The 23922-nt window shown below is 41.8% G+C and overlaps 1 protein-coding gene across 4 annotated transcripts in view; it reads left to right on the plus strand.

Moving 5' to 3' along the window:
* PLCB1 (phospholipase C beta 1) overlaps positions 1 to 23922 on the plus strand; it is a 406198-nt gene that overhangs the window by 108257 nt on the left and 274019 nt on the right. For all 4 annotated transcript variants that reach the window (XM_074817193.1, XM_074817194.1, XM_074817195.1 and 1 more), the window contains exon 3: positions 4157 to 4225. In XM_074817193.1, coding sequence (XP_074673294.1) covers positions 4157 to 4225 — 69 coding nt within the window. The remainder of the gene's footprint in view (positions 1 to 4156; positions 4226 to 23922) is intronic.

Raw genomic sequence — 23922 nt, forward strand, 5'->3', positions numbered from 1 at the left:
TATGTTTGTGTTATGGGAGGTCTAGTTGCACTTTTGTGTCTGAGTAAATGATTAATTCTGTTTGTTGGTTTTTTTTTTTTTAAAGCTAAAATGCCAGACCAATCCAACCACAAAAACTTCTGAAATTCACTGTGTGTGGCTCAGCATCTTTGTTTAAGATCCATTTTTCTTCAGCATCTTTCATTTCCCTCATGTGTTTGCTGTTAAAGCTTTTATTTTTAGTGCTTGTCAGTCCTTTCAGTTGGCAAAATCTTATTTTTACAACATGTTCTGCATGTGCCTGTAGCTTCTGTAGAACATTTCACAGTGGGCTGGAGACCGCTCTGGGGTGTGAGTAGTATTTGTTGTGGTAAATAAACCCCCTGACCTCTCACCCCAAAGGCCACGTTCTTGACTGGTAACAGCAAACCTGGGCACATCTGCCCTTGCTTGGGTGAGTCTGTAAATCTGAGGTGCCGTCGTCTCCGTGCTCTGCTCTGCACGGTTTCTGCTGATGGACTTTCAGCCTCTCTCTGCCCTGCCTTGGCTTCCTTTTGCTTGATGCACACAGAATATGCTGGCTCTCAGCCCTACCCTTTTCTTTTAAATTTCTTGCCTTTTGTGCTGTGTTGTCTGGTCTCCTTCTCCCCATAATTATGTCATGACTCTTCTGTTTCCCACCTTCGTGCTTGCTCTGAGTGTGACAGACCCAAATGTAGCTCTGCTGTATTTTATTAATTTCACTTCTGCCAGTATCTAAATGGCTGCATGCATTAACTCAAAGATAAGCCCTCCAGTGTGCCATTTTCCTGTTTTATTTAAAGTTGCACCTGCTGCCATACCTGCACACATGGTTGTTTCATAGCGCCTCTTTGGCTCTTTTCTCTCTGTTTTTATATACATACATATCTTTTTAAATTTTCTCTTTTCCCTGTGTTGAGCAGCAAGTTTGCCTTCCACTGCTGGTATATCCCAGGTGGTACCGTGATGTAATTGGCACTGTCATGTTTCACAGGAACAACTTGAGAGAGTAACAGAGTCATTCCCTTCTCCCACCACTTCTTTAAAAGAAAAGGGAGAGGAAACAAATTCTAGTTTAATTGACAAATAAGTTGTAGCATCTGCACAAGCACTAGGAGTATCATGCTGCATTTTGAGATACAAATGTGGCATGGACTAGATTTCAGTGGAAGTAAAATACATGGAGACAAATTTGCACTACTCCAAAATCACTGGGACTTGAGACATAAATTCCACTGAGAGGAATGATATGAATGTGAGAATGTTACCATAAAACCTAAGGACAGATCTGTGACTGGTAAAAATTAGCATTGCTTTGTCACCATTCCCATCATTTCCCTTTGGTGAGGAGCTGGCCCCATCCAGGCCTGGAGACCAGTCACGTTGGGAGATGGAGAGCTAGTGCTCACTGTCCTCTGCAATTTTCAGTTAATCCTTATGCAGCTGTCTCATTGAATAGTGAGAGATTACCCAGACTTCAGTGAATTAAGGGCTTTTTTTGCACTCAAGAGTGTTGAGCTTTGCCCTAACTCCTGGTGTCAGTTGTGCTCATGTCGAGCAGGATAAGGATCAGTGTAGTTTAGATCTGGAAGCAAGATCAGCTTCAAACTGGACCTGAGCATTGGGTTCACAAAGCATCAGGTGCTGGAACAGGGACAGCTGTAGCTGAGCTTTTATGTACAGCATCCATGTGAGAGGGTGCAGTGCTGTCGGAAGAGTGCTTGTGTCCCTGTGCCTCGTGTATTGGTGTAGTTTGGGTTATTTCTGAAGGAGGTTTACAAAATAACACCTTTTATGACCCTGCGTATACTTCTTCCTAATCTCTGCAAGTTTTGATACCCTTCACCTCTTCCAGGCAAGTAAGAGCAAAAAATAATGATCTCAAAAGTGCCAGTTACCTCTAAATAGGCTAGATGATGAAGGAAAAAAATGCTTATGCAAGTTCAGCAGGTACTATAACAGAAGAGAATTGGGATTGATATGGGGGACAGAGAGAAATATGATGAATGTACAGTCACATGAAAATGTGGTGGTAGAGCTTATGTCATAGTAGACAACAAAGGTCTACAAGAGCTGTGAAGGACTGGGTCCCTTAAAATGGAAAAGAAGGATACAGAGTAACCCATGCCAAAATAACATGTTTATGAGAAAATAATTTTTTTTGTAAAAATGTAGTGACTTTGTCCAGCACAAAGATTTCAAATTCTCCACACAGTATTTGCAATTACTACTGGGAAGCTGAAATGCAGTGAACTGGTGTAGCTCTAATTGCAGTGTGGTCACGCTCCTGCTGAAGTACTTTTAGACTATATTTAGTATGCAATTGAGCCATGCTAACATGGGCTATTAGACTAATGCTACTGTAAATGAGGCGGACAGTATTAAGATGTGCTTTAAGATTGTCAAGTAATGCGAAATCAGGTCAGATGTTCTTGCTGTGCCTCGCAGGACAGTTGGTGTTGCTTCTGGCAAAGCACGCGTAATGCCGTGTGGATGTGCGTGCTTGCAAGGGAGCCGGCAGCTGGGAATCGCACTGCTCCAGTCTCCAGTGTCCTTCCTCCTTCCAAATGCTCCCTGCCCATAAATGTTAAAACATTCAAGAAAGAACCAATGTGGCAACATCCGAAAATGCCCTGTTGCAGGATGAGATAAGGGGAAAATCCATATCCTGGGCTGCATCAAGAGAAGTGTGGCCCGCAGGTTGAGGGAGGGGATTCTCCCTCTCTACTCTGCTCTCATGAGACCCACCCCCCTGCAGTGCCATGTCCAGCTCTGGGGGCACCAACATCAGAAGGACACGGACCTGCTTAAGCGGGTCCAGAGGAGGCCACGAAGATGCTCAGGGGACTGGAGCACCTCCCACGTGAGGACGGGCTGAGAGAGTTGGGGGTGTTCAGCCCAGAGAAGAGAAGGCTCTGGGGAGACCTTAGACCAGCCTTCCAATACCTAAAGGGGGCTACAGGAGAGCTGGGGAGGGACTCTCAATCAGGGAGGGTAGGGATGGGACGAGGGGTAACTGTTTTTAGCTGAAAGAGGGGAGATTTAGATTAAGTATAAGGAAAAAATTCTTCACTGGGAGGCTGATGAGGCACTGGAACAGTTCCCCAGAGAAGCTGTGGCTGCCCCCTCCCTGGCAGGTTCAAGGCCAGGCTGGACGGGGCTTTGGGCAACCTGGGCTAGTGGAAGGTGTCCCTGCCCGTGGCAGGGGGGCTGGGACTAGATGATCTTTAAGGTCCCTTCCAACGCAAACCATTCTGTGATTCTGTGATTGTATTCTACGAAAATGATGTTGGCTGAAGGCTATAATTTGCTGCGTGTTTGGAGAGGTGAATACTCTGTGCGGATCCTGGAGGAGTGGGAGCACCGCGCTGGGCTGGCACTGGCAGGCACTCCCAGGGCACCATGGCCTCGGCTCAGCCCCGGTCCTTGCCGTGTTGTCAGGCTCTGGCAGGGAGGGTGGAGACCCAAGAGGTTATTAGTGAAAGGAGACTCTTCAGATTACACCTGTGTAGGGGAGGACAGGAATTTGCCTAACAGAAGCTGTCATCATGTGCCAGTTTTGTTTCAAGTACGGCAGGTGTAGTGTAACCCACAACTTGAGAGTAACGTATGAACTGTGAAATGAATGTCAAAAATACATGGTTTTTATTGAGTAGTCACTAAAATAGTTGGAGCCTGTTATCATTGTAGATATAACACTTCTTGGGTTTTATGTGCACTTTTCAAAACGTTCTGGCAATAACAAAGTAGTTTTTCTATTGCAGAGGCAGGGTGTTCTGTTTGTAACATCGCCTTTTTCGCACTGTGACTAGCATCAGAATGCTAAAATTGTATTAAAAAGAAAGAAAGAAAAAAAAAAAAAAAGCACAGCAGCTGGTATTTAGTGATCCAGGAAATAAGCTTGACTCATACGGCTTCTGCATGTCACAAGAGACCTGCACATTTTTAAGGATACCAAGTTATGTGTCTAAGGTCTTCATATTGGTGTTAGAATAGCTTAAGTGCAACAGAGCACTCCTTGAAACTGTTTTCAGTTTGGACAGGCGTCATTGCAAACAGGCAAACCCCTGACAGATGTGGGAAGTGAGGCACTGTTAACACAACAAGGCTTTTTGACTAATGTAGTAATTATCTGTGTTGCAATTTTTCCTTCTAGGAGACTGAACTGCTAGATATCAGCCTTGTCAAAGATGCCAGATGCGGAAAACATGCCAGAGCTCCCAAGGTAGGAATTTTTGCTGTGTGCTTACATGTTACATTGATGACCTAGATAAAATAATGGGAATTATATGGAAGAATTTAAAAAAAAAAAAAAAAAATTCCCTTAGCTAATAAAAAATATGTTGTCTTTTCTCCATTTACCACTGTTTCTGATGAGAAGCGTTACGATTGTTAAGCTGTTTTGTCGTTTGATTCTGTGTGTAAAATGCTTCTGGAAGCTCTGCTGGCAGCAAGAGAAAAAAAGTCCTGGTTTGTCAAGGTAGTTCTTGGCTTCCCTGATGGCAAGGAGCTGATAGTTGTTTAGGTCCATGTTGCTTTTTGTGCTGCCAGTTTTCCTCTTTCAGTGCCTCTTGAGGGCAGAAAGAGGATTTTTTTTTTAAACTGTCATCAGAGAGGTCAGGATATCAGCTCCCTTAGGTCCACTCTGATGTATTGCATACTCCTTTGCTGTCTCTAAAGACAGTAGGTTGTAGATATATGTTCTCTCTGGTGTTTTTGTTTGGACAGACACTACATATCAGAGAAAAAATGAAAGCACTCAGCTCTGAAGCAAGATAGTGCCTCAGGGAATCACAGGAGTGATAGGAAAAAAGGAAATCTCCTTAGGGGCCTGAAAGGGTGGCCTTGCTGCGGCTTAGCCATGGTTGAACCGGTGGGTTGAAGCAGCCCAAAGAAATCCTTCTCCTACCCTCATCTCAGGGGAGGGAAACGGCTCGGTCTGGATGGCCGTGGCTTCCCCAGAGCCTCCCGCTGGGCTCCCTCTTCCTTGCACCCAGCCCTGGGTCAGGGCACGGCCCCACGGGCTCCTCAGCCCCTTTGGGGTAGGCATTAGGAATGGAAAAGGTTGTTTCTCCGTGCCACAATGCGATTGTAGTTATCTCTGAACAGACCATTCAAATTTGGTTTTCAAAGCTTTCCATGTAGTGCTGGCAGCATTTTAAAGGCTGAGTTATAATTGAAATGCAACAGAAGTACTTTATGACATCCACATTAATACCAAATGAGTTCACCATGATTAATGGTTCTATGATGAATAGCAATAAAGTATTAACAATGGCTAGAACATTATTTTAAAATGCTACCCGCTTTACAGAGGACATTCATGTTCTTCTAACAAAATGTTTTTAGCTAAAATTTATGCATAGCTATTGCCTCGGTGACTTTTATTTATTAGGTTACATAAAGGCTGTTTTTGTTATAACGTGTTACAGATTTGACAGCAGTGACATTAAATGAAGAGTATGAGAAAATCCTGACTTTTAGGGTGGTGAAATGCACCACCTGTGTGAGTGAGTTTTCTTTTTGTCATTGATTTGTGTGTGGGCAGAATGAAAACAGCACCTGGGTTGGCTGTTGATGGGATCTTGCAAACGGTGTGAAACAAAACGCTCATTTTGGGGCCAGTCATGTCAGTTTTGCTTTGATCCATGTTGTGGGGCTGAGCAAAGGAGTGTTGACTGTATGTGAGCGAGCATTACAGAAGCCCTGTTTGTGTCATATCCATAGAAGATCTAAAAGTCATCTAGCAGCAGGAAGGCTTGGCTATAAGTTAAGCAGTAGCAGCTTGTCACTGCATGGAGGTTTCTAGTCAAAACCCTGGTATATTGGCTTAAGAGAGCAGCACCGTGCATGCATGATACTTGTCGAAGTTCCCAGCTTTCTGGAGTCTCTTTTCCACAGCGCTGCTTCCAGGTGGGAGCAACCCTTGCTCTCAGGTGAGCGTGAATAATAAACTCTGGTTAGGGGGAGTTCCTGTGTGGGAAAGCAAGCTTCCCTCGTGTACCGTGCAAAGAAATCATTCACCATCTGCTCGTTGCACGGTAAAAGTGTAATGCATGTGATGATTATGTTGTGATGATGAGTCTGAGCTGTATCCAGCAGAATGGCTCTGGTGTGGTTTACTGGTACCTACAGCACCTCTTGCCCTGTATGTAATACAGCCTACGGTATGAGCTGCAGCCATGGAACAGAATTTAGCTGCCTCAGCAACAAATACTTCTTACTGCCGTGGTACCACTTAACACAGCTTTATTAGCTGTCCCAGAAATTAATCTCATGATCTGGTGGGGTCATCACTGACTTGGGAACTTGCTTCCCCTAGTAGCCTTGCTGGGCAGGAAGGACAGCATGCTGCTGTGCGTTGATGCATCTTTCACTGTAAAACAAGAGACTGAGGTGGTTTTCTCTTCATTCCCCTGCCACCCCTCCCTCTGCCTATAGTCTTGGACAATTTTTATACTGCGTTAGGGGACTTCTGACAACTTATGCAAATTTTTTAATCTATTTTCAGAATTCTAAGAGTGGATTTCGTCTGTGGGTTGTCATTAAAAACTTAAGAAGTTAATGGGAATTTTTAAACCTCATTTAGTGTATTTCTGATCTACTGCTATCTTTTGATAGAAATAAGTGTCATCTTTAATAAGCCTTGACTTTTCTATTAAATAAAAAAAAGTAATTCATTTTTATTTTTATAGTAAACCAAATTTCCGTGTCATTAACGACACCCGTAGTAAGCTACCAGAACCTGTTAGGTGTGCTGCTACAGAAGACCATCAGCAAGTAATGACTTAGAGGACTGTAAGCAGTCATAGTCACCAAAAACCTCTCTCTTCCCCATTACCATCTGGAATACACACTTATTCCCCATATGCTGCCATATCCACCAGCGGGGACGTTTCTTTGGTAGCTTAATTAATCTGCCAAGCTCTTGGTCTTTTTGATGGCTAGAAACAGAGTCTGTTCTCATGCTGCACTCCGTGTACCTTCTGCACAACCATCACTATTCTTAATTTCTGAAAAAGAGAAACACAAAGGGTTTTTCAGTTAGTTTCTCTTTCAGCCTTGTTGGTTGACATTCAGCTTTCACAATATTTTTCCGTAAGTCCAGACATACGTATTTTATGATTGTTCTTGCATCATTATCATAAGGGGAAAAAAAAAAAAAAAAGCAGCTTTTTCATTCTGGAGAAGTTTTCACTGATGAAGGATAAACAGCCAAATGCTTTGTTTTTATTTAGAAGGCATTGTCGTCTTTTTGTTTTATCCTATTTCACGGTGTCCTTAAATTTGTTGAAAATGTGTTAACATTTTGCTCCAGTAATTCAGTCCAAGCTATGGATTGTCTTCTGTAATCTTTTGGCTAAGTGAGCATAGTCTGTGCTCTGGAGAAGGGTAGTATTAGGCATACTTATATTTTGTATTACTCCCTAGGCCATAGCGTGTGCAAAAAAAGGGTAACAGTAGATTCCAAAAATGGGATACGTAAATGCACGTGTGCTACCGCACACTGTTCATAAGCTCAGAGCTTTTTCTTTCTGGTTTTGTCATCCAGGAGGTCTGGTTCCTTTCTCCCTTCCCTATTATGTTCAGCCTCAAAAGTTCCCTAGAAGGCACAAAAGTGCATTTGTCATCCTGCAGTTGTCACGTTAAGGTAGCATGAGGAATGAGCTGAGATCTCCTCAAAGTTAGTATGTTAGCACTAGGTTGCAGCTACGCAGGTGGTCAGCTCCGCTTGGCACTTTTGAGTGCAAAACCACCTCTTCTTCTCCGAGCTGCTGGTTTGTGATGATTGTTAGAGTCTCTTGAAACCTCTCTCCTGTTCTTCCCATTCACTGGTGACTGAAGAGCAAGAGCACTAACGCTGTTCCTGGCCATGACAGCAGCGTAGGGCAGTAGCTTAGAAAGGTGTCTGCAAACAAAGACCTTCCTGAGCAGAGCTCAGGAATAGTTACCCAGAAGACCTGGTGGAAACTATGTAGAGTAGCCCAACACTAGACCAAGGTCCTGGAGCCAAGGTCATGGTCTTATCAGCTGATGGTAATTATTATCTGTTTTCTCACACTTTGGAGTACTGTAATGAATTTGTGGCCGCACCTGAGAAGTGCTGTTACCATACGGACGGTGTGAAGCCTAGACCTCACCTCAGCTCCTCTGTGTCTAAGAGTGGCTTTGTGTTTATTATTCTAGGAAACTCAAAACTTGTTTTCATTCATGGCAGTGTCCACTGTTTCTTCCAAATGCTGCTCAAGGCTGGGAACATGAAACAAATTCAGGAGACTTGCACAAGTCTCTGTCCTGCTTTGGATGCTTGGCACCCAAAGGGAATTTGTAGATTTAGGGGGTTAGGTAGACCCTGTGGGTCTCGGGCAGAGAGTCAGAATGGTTTTACAGCAAAGGAAGTGGGGCACAAAGATTAGAGGTTAGATCCGTCAGAGTGTTTAGGCATCTGAAAATAAGGCTGTATGTCTTCAATAGGAACTTAGTTCCTGGTGATGCAGAAGGGAGATCTTTAATGGGTACCAAAACACTTGATGTTTGGGGGATGAGAATATCGTCCTCTGACCCAAAATCAGTAAGTAGTGTACTCATATGACCTCTGTGTTACTGAGAAGCTTCAGCATCACCTTCTTTTTCCACATGGTCAAGGATGAGTCCTTCCATCTTCAGCTGCTATTTTCAGAAATGATACCAGAGTTTCCCATCTCAATGCAATGTACATGTAAAGGCTTATTCTTTAGAATAAATGCAAATCTCAGGCAGCACAGACCACTGCCGCAGATCTCTAAATGAGGAGAAAAATGAAAGTAACTTTCTGAAGAGAACAAGAAAAGACATTAATTGTCAGGAGTTTTTCCCAATTGATAGCAATTTTTTCCAGTTGTTAGGAATTTTTCCCAAGTGTTAGGAAAAAGTGCCTGAATTCAAAATACAATGAAATTTATACAGAAGTGAGGGAATTATAAGATGATTATCAGGACTCTGCCTTTTTAGTAAGCATCAGAATCATTTAGGAGGGGAGCAAGAGAAATTGCGAGAACGGGAGACTAACATGCAGTTCATTTTTTTTCCTCTGTAAGATACGACTGCCCGTATATTCAGCGCCGCTTTTTTGAAGTGTGGCATGCCTTTTCTCACAGCTTTCAGGAACTCAGAGCTGCTGCTGTTGTCAGCAAGGGTGCAGTGTCAGGGCTCACGTTGCTTGTATTTTGAAATGCTGAAGGAATGTGAAAATCATTAGTTGCGATGAAGCAATTATTTATTTCCTTTTATTCGCACGTTACCTGGTAGCACTCTCTCGAGCTTTGTTTTGACGTGCAGACTAACGAAGGGACGCCTTTTCCCTTGTAAAGTTTAGCAGAGAGGTCTGCAAAATAAAATAATACAATGAGCAGTGAAGAGAAACATACGCTTTTCTACAGTGAGGCATGGAAATAGCTCTGAATATTCACATACCTTCTGTGAAGTGTGGAAGTGCCACTCAAAAGAGTGTCCATGTTATTAAAAGGGAGACATAGCTGAAAATGTCTCACAGCAGTAAATATTGGTGAAAGGTTAGGTGGTGAAAATTTGGCAGCTGTGAGAATGCTTGCAGGACTAGGGAAGTCACACTTTTTACCATCTTGTATTTACTTTAGCCAATAACAGTTTCTATGGAAACTAAAATCTTAATGCAACTGTAGAAGTGTTTTTAGTAGCAAGAAGAAATACCAGGATGAGTTGGCAGGAATAAGGAAATAACCCCATGGCCAATGTTCATATTGAAAACTTTTGATGCACTTGATCAGTCTGTTTTCCCTCAAAGATACCATAAATCATTCAGCAGGAAATTAATTTCTTTAAATGGCATATGCTATGGAACCTGTAGAGATGAAATTATGAATGATGGTATCACTTTAATGCCAAAACGTTTATAGAGCGTAGTCCCCAATTTTAAAAACATTTCCAGCTCCTCTGCCCCAAATTTTCTCACTTTAACCAGAAAGTTCTACAGAGAAAAATAATTAAGCTTTTTTAATGTCAGAAATTTGCCAAGACCTCGACTACTACTATCATCATCACCAGCCTCTCTGTATTTAGTGGGTTTTCTTGAAATGCTCAAGTAGAGTGAGATGATCTCAGGAGTATCTTAACTGTAATTTAAAAACTACACGCCTCTTCCTCACTGCAGAGGGTTTAGTGATTTCTAACACATCTGTAGAGAAAAATCAACATTTCATGAACTAGACGGGCTCAAAAACTAACAAGGAAAGTCTAAATAATTATTTAACAGAAAATCTGGTGATTTTCAGGGAAATGAGGATGTGCAAGTCTGTTTGAATTGTCAGAGCTATCAAGACTGCTGTCTTCTGCGTCTGCTTCTGTACTCCGTTGCGCTGACTGAATCAGTAGGATTTTACTGACATTTGGGTAAAATTTATGCAGAGAAGCAGAAAGTAAGACTGCTGTCTGCTACGTTGTTAATAATCTCCTATTTCTTGCTTCTTTTTTTAACTTAGTGCCTGAATTTACAAATGCGGGTGAAGAACTTTTTTGTGAACCCACTCAAAGCACACATACACAAATAAATAAATTGCAGATAAAGCTTGACTGGTTTGCCTCTGAATAAGGCTCTAACTTCTAATTTACGACTCAAATGACAAAAGCCTGTCAGAATAAACGTAATTCAATCTCTTGATTTCCTTATGGTATCCGAACTTACATTTTTGCTGGCAGCCTGTGATTTTCATGGTCAGGTTGTTTGTTTTATCAGGAGAACAAGAGAGGCCTCTGTCACTTCTGAAATATTTGAAAGCCGAGGAGTTATTAATTTCTTTATGATAAAGTCTGTGCTGGGACAATTATGTTGTGTTTAATAACCACCCTGATTAGACTGCATGTGGGAAATGGCAAATAGATTTTTTTAATTTTTTTTTTTTCCCCCTTTTTGGTCCACTCAGTAAATTCCCTGAAAAAGTCAGCTGTCTGTATGGATTGTGCAGGAGAGCAACAAGCCTGCCCTTTGCAGCACCAACTTCTGTCGCTCTGCCTGTCTCAAATGCTGCTATTGCTGTTATTTTTATCTGCTGATAAATGCATGTTGCTTTCCCTTCCACAACCTTGGTGCTAAATTAGAAACTAATGTAAATTACACCTAAGCAATGTTCTATTTCTGCCAAAAAGAAATAAAAATGGAGTATGCACCTTCTTCCCACTCACCTTAGGGATAACAGTGACATCCTCGAACATCCCCCCAATTTGTTTGTTCTTCTACACGACTGCTTTTCTTCATAATAATGATTAAATTACATAAACATTTTCTGTAGATAGAGTTTTACTTGATTAAGGAAGGTTAAGATTTAATTTCTTCAGATGATATTTGACCAGTGTTTGAAGACCTGTTCTCCAGTCAGGTCTTCACTTCTCCATCACCTGGAGAAATGTCACCATCAGAAACATTATTCATGCTATTCTGGAAGCAAAGCAAAACTTCCTGAAAGCACAAACGAAGCCTGGGGCATTAAGTAGCAGCACAGTAGCCATTTTCTTTCTGCTTCGTCGGGTCACAAGTCATGTCTGAAACACGGTGGCTTGCTTCGCCAAGTGGATGAGCACAAGCGTTTTGCACCTGCGCTCCGAAGCCTGCAGAGATCCTTGCCTGCTGCGAGGTGCCATTCACTTGGTTGCTCATGCCTGAGGCTGAGGCCACCTCTGAGATGATCAGCATCCCAGTGCACCACCAGAACGGCCCAAATTGGTGAATGTGATTTTATTTACAGCCCTCTAATCCTTAGGGAACTGGGACCTTTTCAGAAGCTTGTCATACACTGTATAACTTAGCTTTGTCTGGGTAGTTCATCAGGTTCAGTATTTACTAACATTCAGGGTATGGTAGAAAGCACAGGGTTTTGTCCAAGGCTTTTACTATGAATCATTGCCAAAAAGATTTTTTTTTTTTTTTTTTCCCTGCTCACTGACGGTTTCAGTTAGCCTTCTGTGCTGCTCGGTTTTATGTTTTTCTTTGTTGTATTTATAAAGCATACATCTTTTTGTTTGTATACTTTCATGCCAAAATATGCAGTACAAAGTATGTAACAAGAAATTCTGTATTTTAAGAAGCACAAAGGCATTTTATAAATGTGTTTTTAGAACTTGACATTTTAATGTGAAAAGGTAGACACTGCTCAATTAAATATGTGATATTTGAGTTGCTAAGAACACCAGAGTATCAGTAAAGCTGTGCTTTACATGCTACTGCTGAAGATGCTTTTGAATAAACCTGCGTACATTTTTTTTTTTCCTTTCATATGACTTTTTGTGTGATTTCGAAGAGAGATTGGCAGAGACAGCTTTGTGTCCTCTCAGGCATGCATAATACTCCAAAACTATTTAAAATCTGTACATAAGCCACTCTCGTGAGCTTTCAGTCTGCGGCAGTGGGCGATTAAAGTAGCACACTAGAGGGCACGGACTCATCACTTGACAGAGCATGTGATTCATGCAGATGTGCAGTTCAGTGCTACGGTAATATTTCCTGTGATAAGTGTAGCTGATTGTAATCATCTCCACACTGCTTCAGCTTGAAGGTTTAAATTCCTCTTCTTGCCTTTCCCTGCCGCAAGACAGGGCTCTCAGGAGGAGAGATGGGTTGCAAAGTGGCACCTCTCGGCTGTTAGGTGCCATCTCTGGTGAGCCTCGCTGGTGCGATGGTGGTGTGCTGTCACCAGCTCACCTCGGTGGTGAGGCCACATCCACTGTCACAGAATCACAGAATCATCTCGGTTGGAAAAGATCTTGAAGATCACCTAGTCCACCCATTAACCTCACACTGACCATTCTCAACTCCACCAGATCCCTCAGCGCTGGGTCAACCCGACTCTTAAACCCCTCCAGGGATGGGGACTCCCCCCCTGCCCTGGGCAGCCCATTCCAACGCCCAATAACCCCTTCTGGAAAGAAATACTTCCTAAGAGCCAGTCTAAAAGTGTCAGCAGCCTTTTGACAACATTTGTTTTGCTGATCCGTAATACGGGACATGGATGTCTTATTCCTGCCTTGACACTGATGATGCTAATGAGGTGAGAAAATGCAGCTGGGACATCATGTCCAGCCGCAGCTATCACAAACCCACACCCACTGTCAATCGTGATAAAGCTCACTTGAATCTGATAAATGGCATTTTTACAGTGTCTGGCACAAAATTTAAAAATTGTTGGGACAGTATAAAGTTATTCTGGAGGTGCTTTCTGTGATGCTAAGATGTTAATATTGCTTATCAATGTCCTGTATTATCTTATTGTTATCTTGCACCCCCTGTGTGTTCATATCCACGTTACCTTTTGACTTGCACTAAGATCATAAAGATTTGGGAAAGTACAGAGCTTTTTTCCCAGTGTTGGTACAGTATCTCAAAGAGCAAAGTTCTCTTTCATGAATAGGGCTCCCAAGTGCAATACTAGTACAAAAGCTAATAAGTAAAATGTTGCTTTTCATAAAGATAAGAAATGCTGCATTCAGCCTCTGTCATGAACACTCAGTTTGGAAAGAACTTCAGAATTTTTCATTGGAAAATGCAGAGGTACTAAATGACCGAGTCATACTAGTCTTTCCTTCTGAGCAGTAATCTGCATCTACAAATATTTCATAAATATTAAAGTACAGATTTTAGCAGTAGTGTGGAGATGTGCATCCAGAGAGAGATCTGATGGCAGTGCAATACCCTCAAGCTTCAAACGTGGAATCAACAGGCTCAAGTGAAAATGCCAAAGCAAAACCATTTTTCTGCAGTTGTTTGGAACAAATGATTTAAATTTCCCTGTTCTATTGGAATCCAACTTGGTGATTTTCCATGGCATCCCTTATCCTGTAAATAACTAGTTGGAGAAAACTGGCTAGGTTTTAATTAGTTGTAGAGGTTTGATATATTTGTTACTATCTGCATATAAGTGGCTCATTCAGTATCTCCTTGTGGAACTGAGCAAAACCATTTAGGCTTAGAAAAGGGACCACTGCGAAGCAAAAGGATTAGGTGTAGATCCTGAGCAACCAAGGCTGACAGAGATGCCAGATCCTTTGCAACTCCCCTAGTCAGCTCTGCAGCCAAAAGCATTTTACCGGCAACAGGACAGCAGGGTGCTGAAGAGCTGAGGAGGAGCGGAGGGTGATCCCTGTTGGTGAATCATTATCTGTGTTGGATGGGGCCGCCTGCATGCTGCAGTGGATGTCAAACCCTGGCTAGAAACCCTCAGCCAAATGGCAGGAACTGAGCAATTTGTGATGAGTTTAAGTATGAACTGCCTTTGGTCAGAGCTTGTAACTCGAGATTTGTTTTTGAGATTTAAAGCAGTTGTAAAAAAAAGTTTTCTTTAATACTGAAGTAATTTAAACTTGCTTAAACTCCATTAGAACAGCTTCCAGCTTCAAAGTTCATTATCCTACATATTACATTAGCACTTTCCCGGTCTCGCAGCTAAGCACACTTGGCTGTAAAACTGCATGTTCGCCTAACGTTTGTTAATCCCTACTTGTATGCTGTCCAGTACACATGTCTAAGAGAAAGTGATGGGAAGAAACTTGGCTCTCAGAGATAAAACTTTGATTGGAAAATAATTACAGCCCCTGCCATAAATAATCCTTGTTTCATCGCTGTGGCTTTTCGGTCTGTTTGATTGTGTCCCAAGGCACGTCTGTGCTGGTCAGACACCCCAGCCGCACCTGACGGGTGATACGCACGGCGGATGTACTCCTGTGCCTTGTAGTGCCACAGGTGTCCTGCAGAGACACCTCTACCAGTATTGCAGGGAAACATTTTATTAGGAATAAAGTGGGACTGACAACAGTAACTAATGGGAGCAAATGGAAGTAGCCAAGGGTCCGTGTGAACTGTAAAGGAGCAGGAAACTATGGCTATTTCCAGTGTAATAATATCAGTATATTAATGTTAAATCCATGTTAGCATTTTTCCAAAGTGTCATGTAGAAATGAGACTCCTTTCTTTTGTTCTAGTCTGCTGCGGATATACAAGAAGGTAGGGTCAAGTGCATCCAAATACCTGATAGTTTGTTTTTTTTTAATACAGTAGGATATTTCTGAAACCAAACCAAGCCAAACATCCTTCCTATTTAGTTATAAATAGGATTATGCTACCAAGTAACACATATGAATACCTCATGTTAAAATAAATCCTGGGTAGTATTTGTGTGGTGATACCAAAAAACCTTATAGCTGTATTGAGCATGAGTTGCCTCTTTCTGGCTTTCTCAGCTCCATCCACTCCCAGCCTAATCCTAGTTAAATAAACAAAATTATCAGCTGTTGCCACCGGGGAGTTCAAACACTCTGTTCCACTCCTGGGCTGTTAATGAGCCATCCGCAGGGATGTTCCTGCAAAATGGATGGTAGGACGACACTGGCTGATACGCAAGCATGTGCATGCAGGAGCAAAATGGTTATCTGTATGCCAGTGCTAAAAGGACATTTTCAGAGGGCCAAAGGTTTGCTTAATGCGTTCTTTCAACCCTTGGTGATTCACTGGAATATAGTGCAGTGTATTCAGTGTCAAGATTGGCACGCAGCTATACCTGATTTAGCAAGGTTTTTCTATCAAGTGCATCATGGATACATCCTTTCCAAGGAGAAGCATTTCTACCACTACAATGTTGAATGAGTAAACGTGCTGTAGCCCCTCCTTGATATGGCTGATATGCACTAGTGGTGCATATAGACAGAATTAGGGGATGTTTTCTGCATGTGGCTCTTCTTTTGTATGGTTATTAGCACTATAAGTGTCCAATATCCTTCATATTTTGTCTTCAGATGACAAAAATCAGGTCTTCGTTCCTCTTGAGAAGGTCAATCTACTGAGAAGTCCCATGCATGGACCTATGTGTTGTTCTTGTTGAACAGAAATAATTTTAGGGGATGTGTAAGAAAGTAGGTGAATTACACGTTTCCAGAACTTACCTGCTCTTGAGTATGAACTTGAGTTCGTACCCCTGAAGTGTAGACTAAATTATTAACCAGCCTAAAATTTCAAGGATCTTACTGAAATACGGACAGTGTACCAGTGCTCTGGGATTGTGACATTTCCTAGAAAGGGAGTGTGCAGAAAGCACAGATTCAGTGCTGATCTTACACTAAGGTTGAGCGTAGCTCTATTTTTAGTTAGTATAACGATCTTGGTTGAATTGCCCAACTAAGCAGAAAAAACCCAAGTGTGTAATTGTAAATTACAGCAATCTATTAAAATGCAGGTTTGCTCTTTTAAAGGTGGATTCCATGTGGTTTAGGTTTGTGAGCTTCCGAGTTATGTTGTTTAATTTGGGGAATTTGGCTAAAAACTCAATTACCTTACTTTGGAGGAGAAGTACCCTTGGCTGGGAGTTCTTGGCTGCGGTATTTTTCAGTATCCAGTTTATTTGTTGTTTTTTGGAATTAGAATGAACTTGAAAGCATGCAATTTAGGAACAGACCTAGATGGTAGCTAATATTTTACTACCCTGTTGTGCATTGCCTCTGCATCTGGGTTCATTCCCATCAAGGGAGACCAGTTTCTGGATGCTAGACTTCCAATTATGATTAATCTCTGTAACACCTGTTAATATATTTTTTCCTCATCTTTCCAGGAGGAATCCTAAAACAGGTATCAGCATAATTTGCAAATACTAACATCATAATCTGTGTTGTTTGAATTCTCCCGTATCTGCAATAGTCAGTACCTGTGCTGAAGAGCAGATGTGATGTGCAGACAGGAAGCTGAACTTCTGGGGTTACATCCTCTCCAGCAAGCCCTGAATCTGGCAAGGTTTGGCCATATGTAGGGGCTTTGGGTCTGAATTTCTTTTGTTTTCTTGCAAGAAAGTTGTATTCAGTCCTGGTCTTAGGACAGTGTTAAATGTTACAGTTTATCGCAACTGGTAAATAATTGGATTTTTTAAAAAAATAGGTCAGAATTTGCTGTGTCCAAATACAGAAAAAAGCATTACCAGCTCAGTGGTTTTTATAAGAAATTTTGTGATAGAAGGTTCTGGTAGTTCAGGGTATCTGCACTGACTGCCAGTCCGACTTGCAGTGTATCCCAAGCACTTTTTTCCTGTTTTGAAATGCATCCAATATTGATAATGCCATAACTGAAATTACACAAAGATTTTTTTGTTATTGTTGTTGCTGCTCTGAGTTAACCTCCTTCCTCCAAGATTAATGAAATACAGGAAAAAAAAAATCTATATGTGAAACTGTATTCTGTAGTTGTGAATGTTTAGTATAAATGACTTCAAAATTACGTTTGCTAATAAAGTGGCAGAATCAGAACAGTTGTGTTAAGTAGGGTTACAATATAAAGGGAAAAGACAGTCACATTCATCTCAGAAATAATGGTAGCAATTTGCATGTTGTTAAAATGTTTAAAGAAAACAACAAAACCGAATTCAGGTAAACTAAAGCAGATTCCTTGAATGTTACCTGCATGTTGAGACAAACAGAAGAAACTAGCATGTGTCGGGATATAGCTGATAGAGCCGTGTCAACTGCTAGACTGGGTATTAGGGAGCATTTTAGACTGGCTGTTAGGAAGCATTTCTTTCCAGAAGGGGTTGTTGGGCGTTGGAATGGGCTGCCCAGGGCAGGGGGGGAGTCCCCATCCCTGGAGGGGTTTAAGGGTCAGGTTGACCCAGCGCTGAGGGAGCTGGTGGAGTTGGGAACGGTCAGTGTGAGGTTAATGGTTGGACTGGATGATCTTCAAGGTCTTTTCCAACCGAGATGATTCTGTGATTCTGTAACAGATCCCAGCCCTCCAAGGCCGGTGGGAGTTTTGCTTTGGCTTTTGCTGAGACCCAGGTTCTCTTCATCATGTAAAAGAACAAAGTCAACAGGGGCTTTCTGCAGTATATTTTCAGTAAAAAATTCTAAACCACAAAGTGGTCATTTGGCAATTTGAGAAGGAAAGCTGATTTTAGCTAACTCAGTCCAGTTTTGCTGTGTTTTGCTTTGATAAGGACAATAATGCCCTTTTGCCCTTCTTCCCAAAGCTGGCCTCGGTGATCTGCCCAGGCTGCTGCTCCGTGCCAAGAAGTAAGCCGTGAGCTGCAGCCCGCCAATCTTTTCCCCTTTCTTTCTTTGTGTTTACATGCACCTCAGGCAACATTGTGGTTTTGTAGGAGAGAATATCACCTTTTTCTCCAGACATATTTATATCGAATTGTTTTTAACAGTTGTAAAGCCTTTCTTCACAGCCAAGGACTGTTGCTACCAGGGTAAACGTGAAGTTGTCAGTGGGTGAGCAGCAGGAGGAAGAGGAGAGGAGGTTGTTTATGTCTCAGAGTGTGTGTTTTACAAGTCAGTGCAGGAACAACATTTTCGGAACTGCTGCATAAGTTTGGTTTTCCTTGGGTTTAGCTGAAAAGAGGAGAATTTGAAGTTGCTTTCATGTTGTCCTTCAGAGTGGTCTCCTGCGGTGACCCTAGGCACTGGGGAGCTTCGGGACCTGAGGCTGCTTCTGGTGTAGAAATTCACTCCTGCTTTGGTCAGTGCCTTCAGGTCAGCTTTTGTCCTCATGGTCTACGCACAGATTTTGCTTTTTAGCAGTATGAACCAAACATCTTTGCTGTAGAGGTGACAGTGTTAGAGTTGTGCTAGGATGCACTAGAGCGGTTTAAGTTAAAATAAGTTTTTTCACTCCTCCTGAGTCCTATGAGAACATAGACTTGCCCTTGCAGATGGTGACCATTTATTTTGTTAAAGGGGTGAGATTTGTCCTTGATTGGAAGTCATCATAATTGACACACTAATCGTTGCATCGTGTTTCCCACTGTAGTCAAAGTGATGACACTTCAATAGTTTCAAAGGAACTATTACTGCTGTAAATTGTTGTAGGCAACACAATATAATCTAGCTAATTTCAAAGACACCGATACGTTTGTGGCAGTATTTCAGTTGGGGGAACTAATTTTCTTTACACTGTATTTTTTACATCCTGCTAGAGTCAGGAGAGTTGCAAATGGTGGGAGGAGAAGTGGGATTATTTAACTGTTACTTACATAATGAAAAAGGAGAGTTTGAAAGCTGTGCTCAGGTCTGCTCATATTTTTGATGATGCTTGGCTTTTCCTTTTGGTTTATATTTAAAGTAATTTGTTCTCTGTAAGCATAATCACTTGATATTGCTAATTTAATCTTTTGCATATGACACCTGTAAATTATGTAATTAAAAGAAACCCTTTACTGTTTTTTAGGTATTGGATACTAGCTTGATTAAGAGCGCTGAAATACCCGTGTATTTGAAAGGGAGGTACCATGTTTTCTACTTCAATTGAAAACTGCTTTGGGCAAATTAAAAATGCCAAGGTAAAACTTATCAGGCTGTAAACAAATGTTATACAGTCTCTGTTAGCTTTCTGCCAACTGGAAAAACCCAATTACCCTCAGACATTTTTATTCTCTTTACAACAATGCCATTCTTGGCAATATGAACAATGGACATTTATAAGAAAGACTCCCACAGCTGGTAGTGCTGCCAGGGGATGAGAAGGTGCGGTGGAGGTGGTTGTGCTCGTGTCATGGGCTCTGCCACCCTGATGGAGGAGCGACAGGTTGTTCTCCGGAGGCCTCGGTCTCTCTGCCTGGACCAAAAAGAGACCTTATGCTTGTAAGTGCTGGGGTTGGGAGCTTCCCTCTCCCCTGCCCCCAGATCAGATGCCTGCTGCTGGCACTGTGGATGCCTCCATGCTGGCTTTAGGAAATTTCATATTTGTAAACTGTTTGAATATTTGGAATAATTATTCAGATTATCTGTTCAGTTATCTTCATTCCAGCACTCAGAAAGCAAACTGGAGTTTGTGTAACTCCCCAGAGTCAGGGAGCACTGGCATGAGCACCTCTCTAGCACTCCCATACCAGTTTGCTCACCCTTATTTAAGATTCCTCTTACATACTGTATCCACTGTGAACTTGCTTTGTGAAGAGAGCCGATACAGCATAGATACAGTCTGAGCTGGGTTTAGATGGCTGAACCACGCTCATCCCATTAAAAAGAAATGTATTGCTGTCCTGTCTGCTTACGGAGCTTGATTCATCAAAGCATTTAGCATATGCTTCAGGAGCCTTGTTGAAAGAAAACCTGTAATGACCAAGTATTTGTTTTGCACATCCAGGAAAGGTGTGATTGTGAAACTGGAGAACTGGGAGACAAAGCGTCGTTTAAAGAGTTTTCTATATTAAGTAGCCCAGAATTAAGATGAGTGATGAGAAAGTAAAAGTGTTGTCAGAAGCTTTCCCCGGAGCAGTTACTGCGCCTGTTAGTCATGCAGTTTATCCTGATGATAAATTCAAAACTATTTGCAGGATTATTTAGAGTGTAAGAAAAAATTGCATTTTCCTTCAGTTTTGGAGCTAGTGTCAAATGTGATATAAAGTTATTTCAATTGCAGTGAAATATGAGAGACAGACTTATAATTCTAATCTGTTTATAAACCAGGGAAAAAGATGAGGAGAGAATGCTTTTATTTGCGTGAAAATAGTGGACCCTGCTGTAGATGCAGATGGATATTTTTCTTTCTCCCCTTGGGTGCACATTGTCAATTGCTCCTGGGAGTACAGAATTGAATTGCATGAATATGTACTCCAGTCTGGCCAGATAAATGCTGTACAGTTGTTCTATCTGTGGAAAATAAAGGGGCTGGAACTAGCAAAGCTAAGAAATACATGTTTTTCTGTGCCTTTCAATATGGGATTTTGCTTGAGAGTTGCAGCACCACAGGTCAAGGACTACTGTGTAAGCGTTAGTATAGGTTCTGCAGTTTCAGCAGCATGCACAAAAAAAAGCAAAGGGCACATGGCTAAAGCTGTGGTTGAAATCCAAGTGCCCGGTTTTGGACAGAGGGAGTCGAGGAGTGGATTTCATGCTTGTGTGCACCACGGAGACAGTTGTTTATACAATCAAATAGGTTTAGAGTATTGTTTGTCAGAGTCTTTAAAGCGAGAGCTTATTGGTATCAATTGCCACAAAGCAGACTTACTGGGTAAAGCCAAAATCTATTTATAGGATGCTTATCAGTATGTCACAATTTTTCTAGTTTCCTTGATGGCAGCTCGAGCCCACCCCAAAAAATGAAATAAGGAAAGAAATGCTTTTCTTGCTGGGACTGTGAGCATAGGCAACAGGCGTGTAAGGCTGCCTTTGCTGCCTTCAGCTCTTCGCTCTCACATCAGTGTATGATTGCAGTTTGGCGGGGGATTGATTTTGTTTGGGTTTAGGAAGTAGAGGGCTTAGAAATGTCTCCAGGAAGCGAATGGGCAATCAACAGGCAAATCACCAAAGGAAAGGAGAGAAAAAAAAAAAAAGCTGTATTTCAGTATTACTTATTCTTGAGATGTGTGGCAGGGTTCTTTAAAATTCCCATCACCCAGAGGGAGTTGATTGGCTTGCATTTAATTTTGCTTTGAATAATAAATTCTTAGCTTGAAAAGCCAACTTGAGTCAGCTCTCCACATCCAGAATCACTTTCCCAGGTTGTTCTTGCCGCTTATTAGCGGATATAACAAAAAGAAACGTCATCACATTGCAGAAAAACCGGCTGACTTGTCATGCCGTTTGTGTCTGGAGAAAATAATCTACAAACTAAGAACAAAAGTGCTAATATTCGAAACTATGGCTGGGAAAGAAATACGATGGCTTATTGTGTTTGAAAAGCTTTCTTGAAATGCGGAGATGAGTGATGTGGGCAGCAGCTGTCTCTGGGTTTAAATTCTTCTGCAAAGCCTGGGATGGGAGGACAGAGCTTAGGCTGGGCACACACAGCAGAGCCAGACTTGATAATTCAACTGTTCTTGTTTGGTTTTCAGCATAATTTGATGTGTCTGTTCTGATTTCTTTGTATATATACATTAGGAGCTTAATTAAAAGTTGTATTTTAACAATCATAGAATAAATGTTATTTCTTAAGCATGAGACCAGAGTGAATGAAGTGAACAAAAAAATTCTGATAAGCGTTATTAGCAAACCACATCACAGGGGAGACTTGGAGGAAAAATTCCGTATTTTAGAAGTGATAGCTATTTAAACTCATTAATTTAAATCTATTGCAAGTATTTCTGTTTATTTGCTCCTTTGACATAGTTGATATCAGTGGAAATCATCTACTTTTTGCTAGACTAGAGATAGTTTTATATTAAACTGAATAGATGTTTTAAATTCTAAAAATCTTTTTCTGTTCTTTATTTTTATATATATTATAGGTAGGAATCGTGTTACAAAGCATGAACTGTAGTGTCTAAAATATACTCCTTTTAGAAATGTGGGAAGTGTTTTTGTTCATTTTTTTAATGTGCCTGTCTTCTGTTATAAGTGACTTTTTCTCCTGAACAGGAGGAGATGGGTGGTAATCACATGCCTTGTCTGGTAGGAATGAAGTGTCAGCATCTGACTGCAATTATCTTGGGGAGGCAACCAAAGACCAATGAGAGGACATTAAAGTTTAATGACTAGCAGCCAGGGGAGGTGAAAAATGTGAAAACAGCGGGAGCGGAGCCTGATGCAAAGCACTGCCTGTCAAGGAGTCCCAAGGGAGAGCTCCATGTGCTGTGCTGGGGAAGGTGGAGCCCACTTTTCTTTTAAAACAGAAAGACAGGTTGGGATGAACTTTAAGCTAAACATTACTTTTCTTCTCTTGAAATGCTCTACAGTCCCTGCAAGCACTAGCTAGCCATGGACCCCAAGAAGAGGGGCAGAGGTCTAAACTCACGTTCAAGGCATTGTAAGGTGGCACCAGCCCCCCAGCACAGAAAGCACTACCTTAGCCCGCTCGTTTTGGCCCCATATTCTCAGCCCTGTGCCAGGACTCACTTGTAGCATCATAAGCGTTTATGCACCAAGGGATACCCTGCGCTAGGGAGCTTGCAGAGCTGAAAACCAGATGTGCTTTTCCCCCTCAGGGTCACTGCAGTTGGATGGGTTCCTTGGCTGCCTTCGCTGTGCAGCCACGCGAGCGTGCGCGTTGGCACGCAGCACTGGGGAGCCCGCAGGGCTGGGCAGGGACCAGGGGATGGGACACAGGAGAGACGGCTTCTCCGAATAGCATCTGGCAAAGCCTGGTGAAGATGTGGAGGCAAAGCACACCTTGTGCAAGCTTAGCAGCTATTTAGTTTCTTTGGGAAACAGCTAAGCCAGGAAGAAGTCCGCTAAGCGGCAGTTAATAATGCTGGTACAATTTTACGGCATCGATGCGTTTGTTTCTTTATTCTTTCTACAACTATATTTACTTACCGCGAATCAAAACAGTTTCTACTTTGAAGTGGTTTGAAGTACTGCGTGAAGCACCTTCAATTATGGCTTTCTGTTGATGTCAGTCTATTTACCTACACCCAACCCGCCAAAGTATTTATACTTAGTGTCGTTGAATTTTTAGTGTGTTTCTTTCTTTCTTTTAGAAAGTTTCTTCGTGGTTAGTCTTGCTTCTTGAAAATTGCATGTGAAATCACTCTAAACCAGGGTATCAGTCCAATGATATGCAGCCCACGCCACTACATGTCTTTGGTTAGGATCATGCATTAACCTATAATCAGTTTAAGTAGGGTTTATAATTTATTTACAATTCCATTCCTTTGTCTATGATGTTTCTTGGAAGAAGAAATTATGTTTGACAGTGCACTTCATGTTTGAGAGCTAAAATCCGATTTGTCTAACCCTAGAAAGCTGACCCCCATGTTTCTATTAATGAAAAACCTCCTGTCATCCTGTTGTCCAGATTCCACAGCAGGAATGACCATTTACTGTCCATTAACCTCTGTTAGCACATGTTAAGCAGTTAAAGCACCAGCTAGGTAGGAAGATGGATTAAACAAATCAAGCGACTTCCCGCTAGTCTGATCTTTCCCTACGAAGTATTACCATCTAATTCCAAATATTTTCATGTTTTTCTTGGTATATTTAAAGACGGAACCATTTTTACTTCTG

The sequence above is a fragment of the Strix aluco genome, chromosome 3, assembly GCF_031877795.1.
Source record: "Strix aluco isolate bStrAlu1 chromosome 3, bStrAlu1.hap1, whole genome shotgun sequence".
In the NCBI taxonomy this organism is placed as follows: domain Eukaryota; kingdom Metazoa; phylum Chordata; class Aves; order Strigiformes; family Strigidae; genus Strix; species Strix aluco.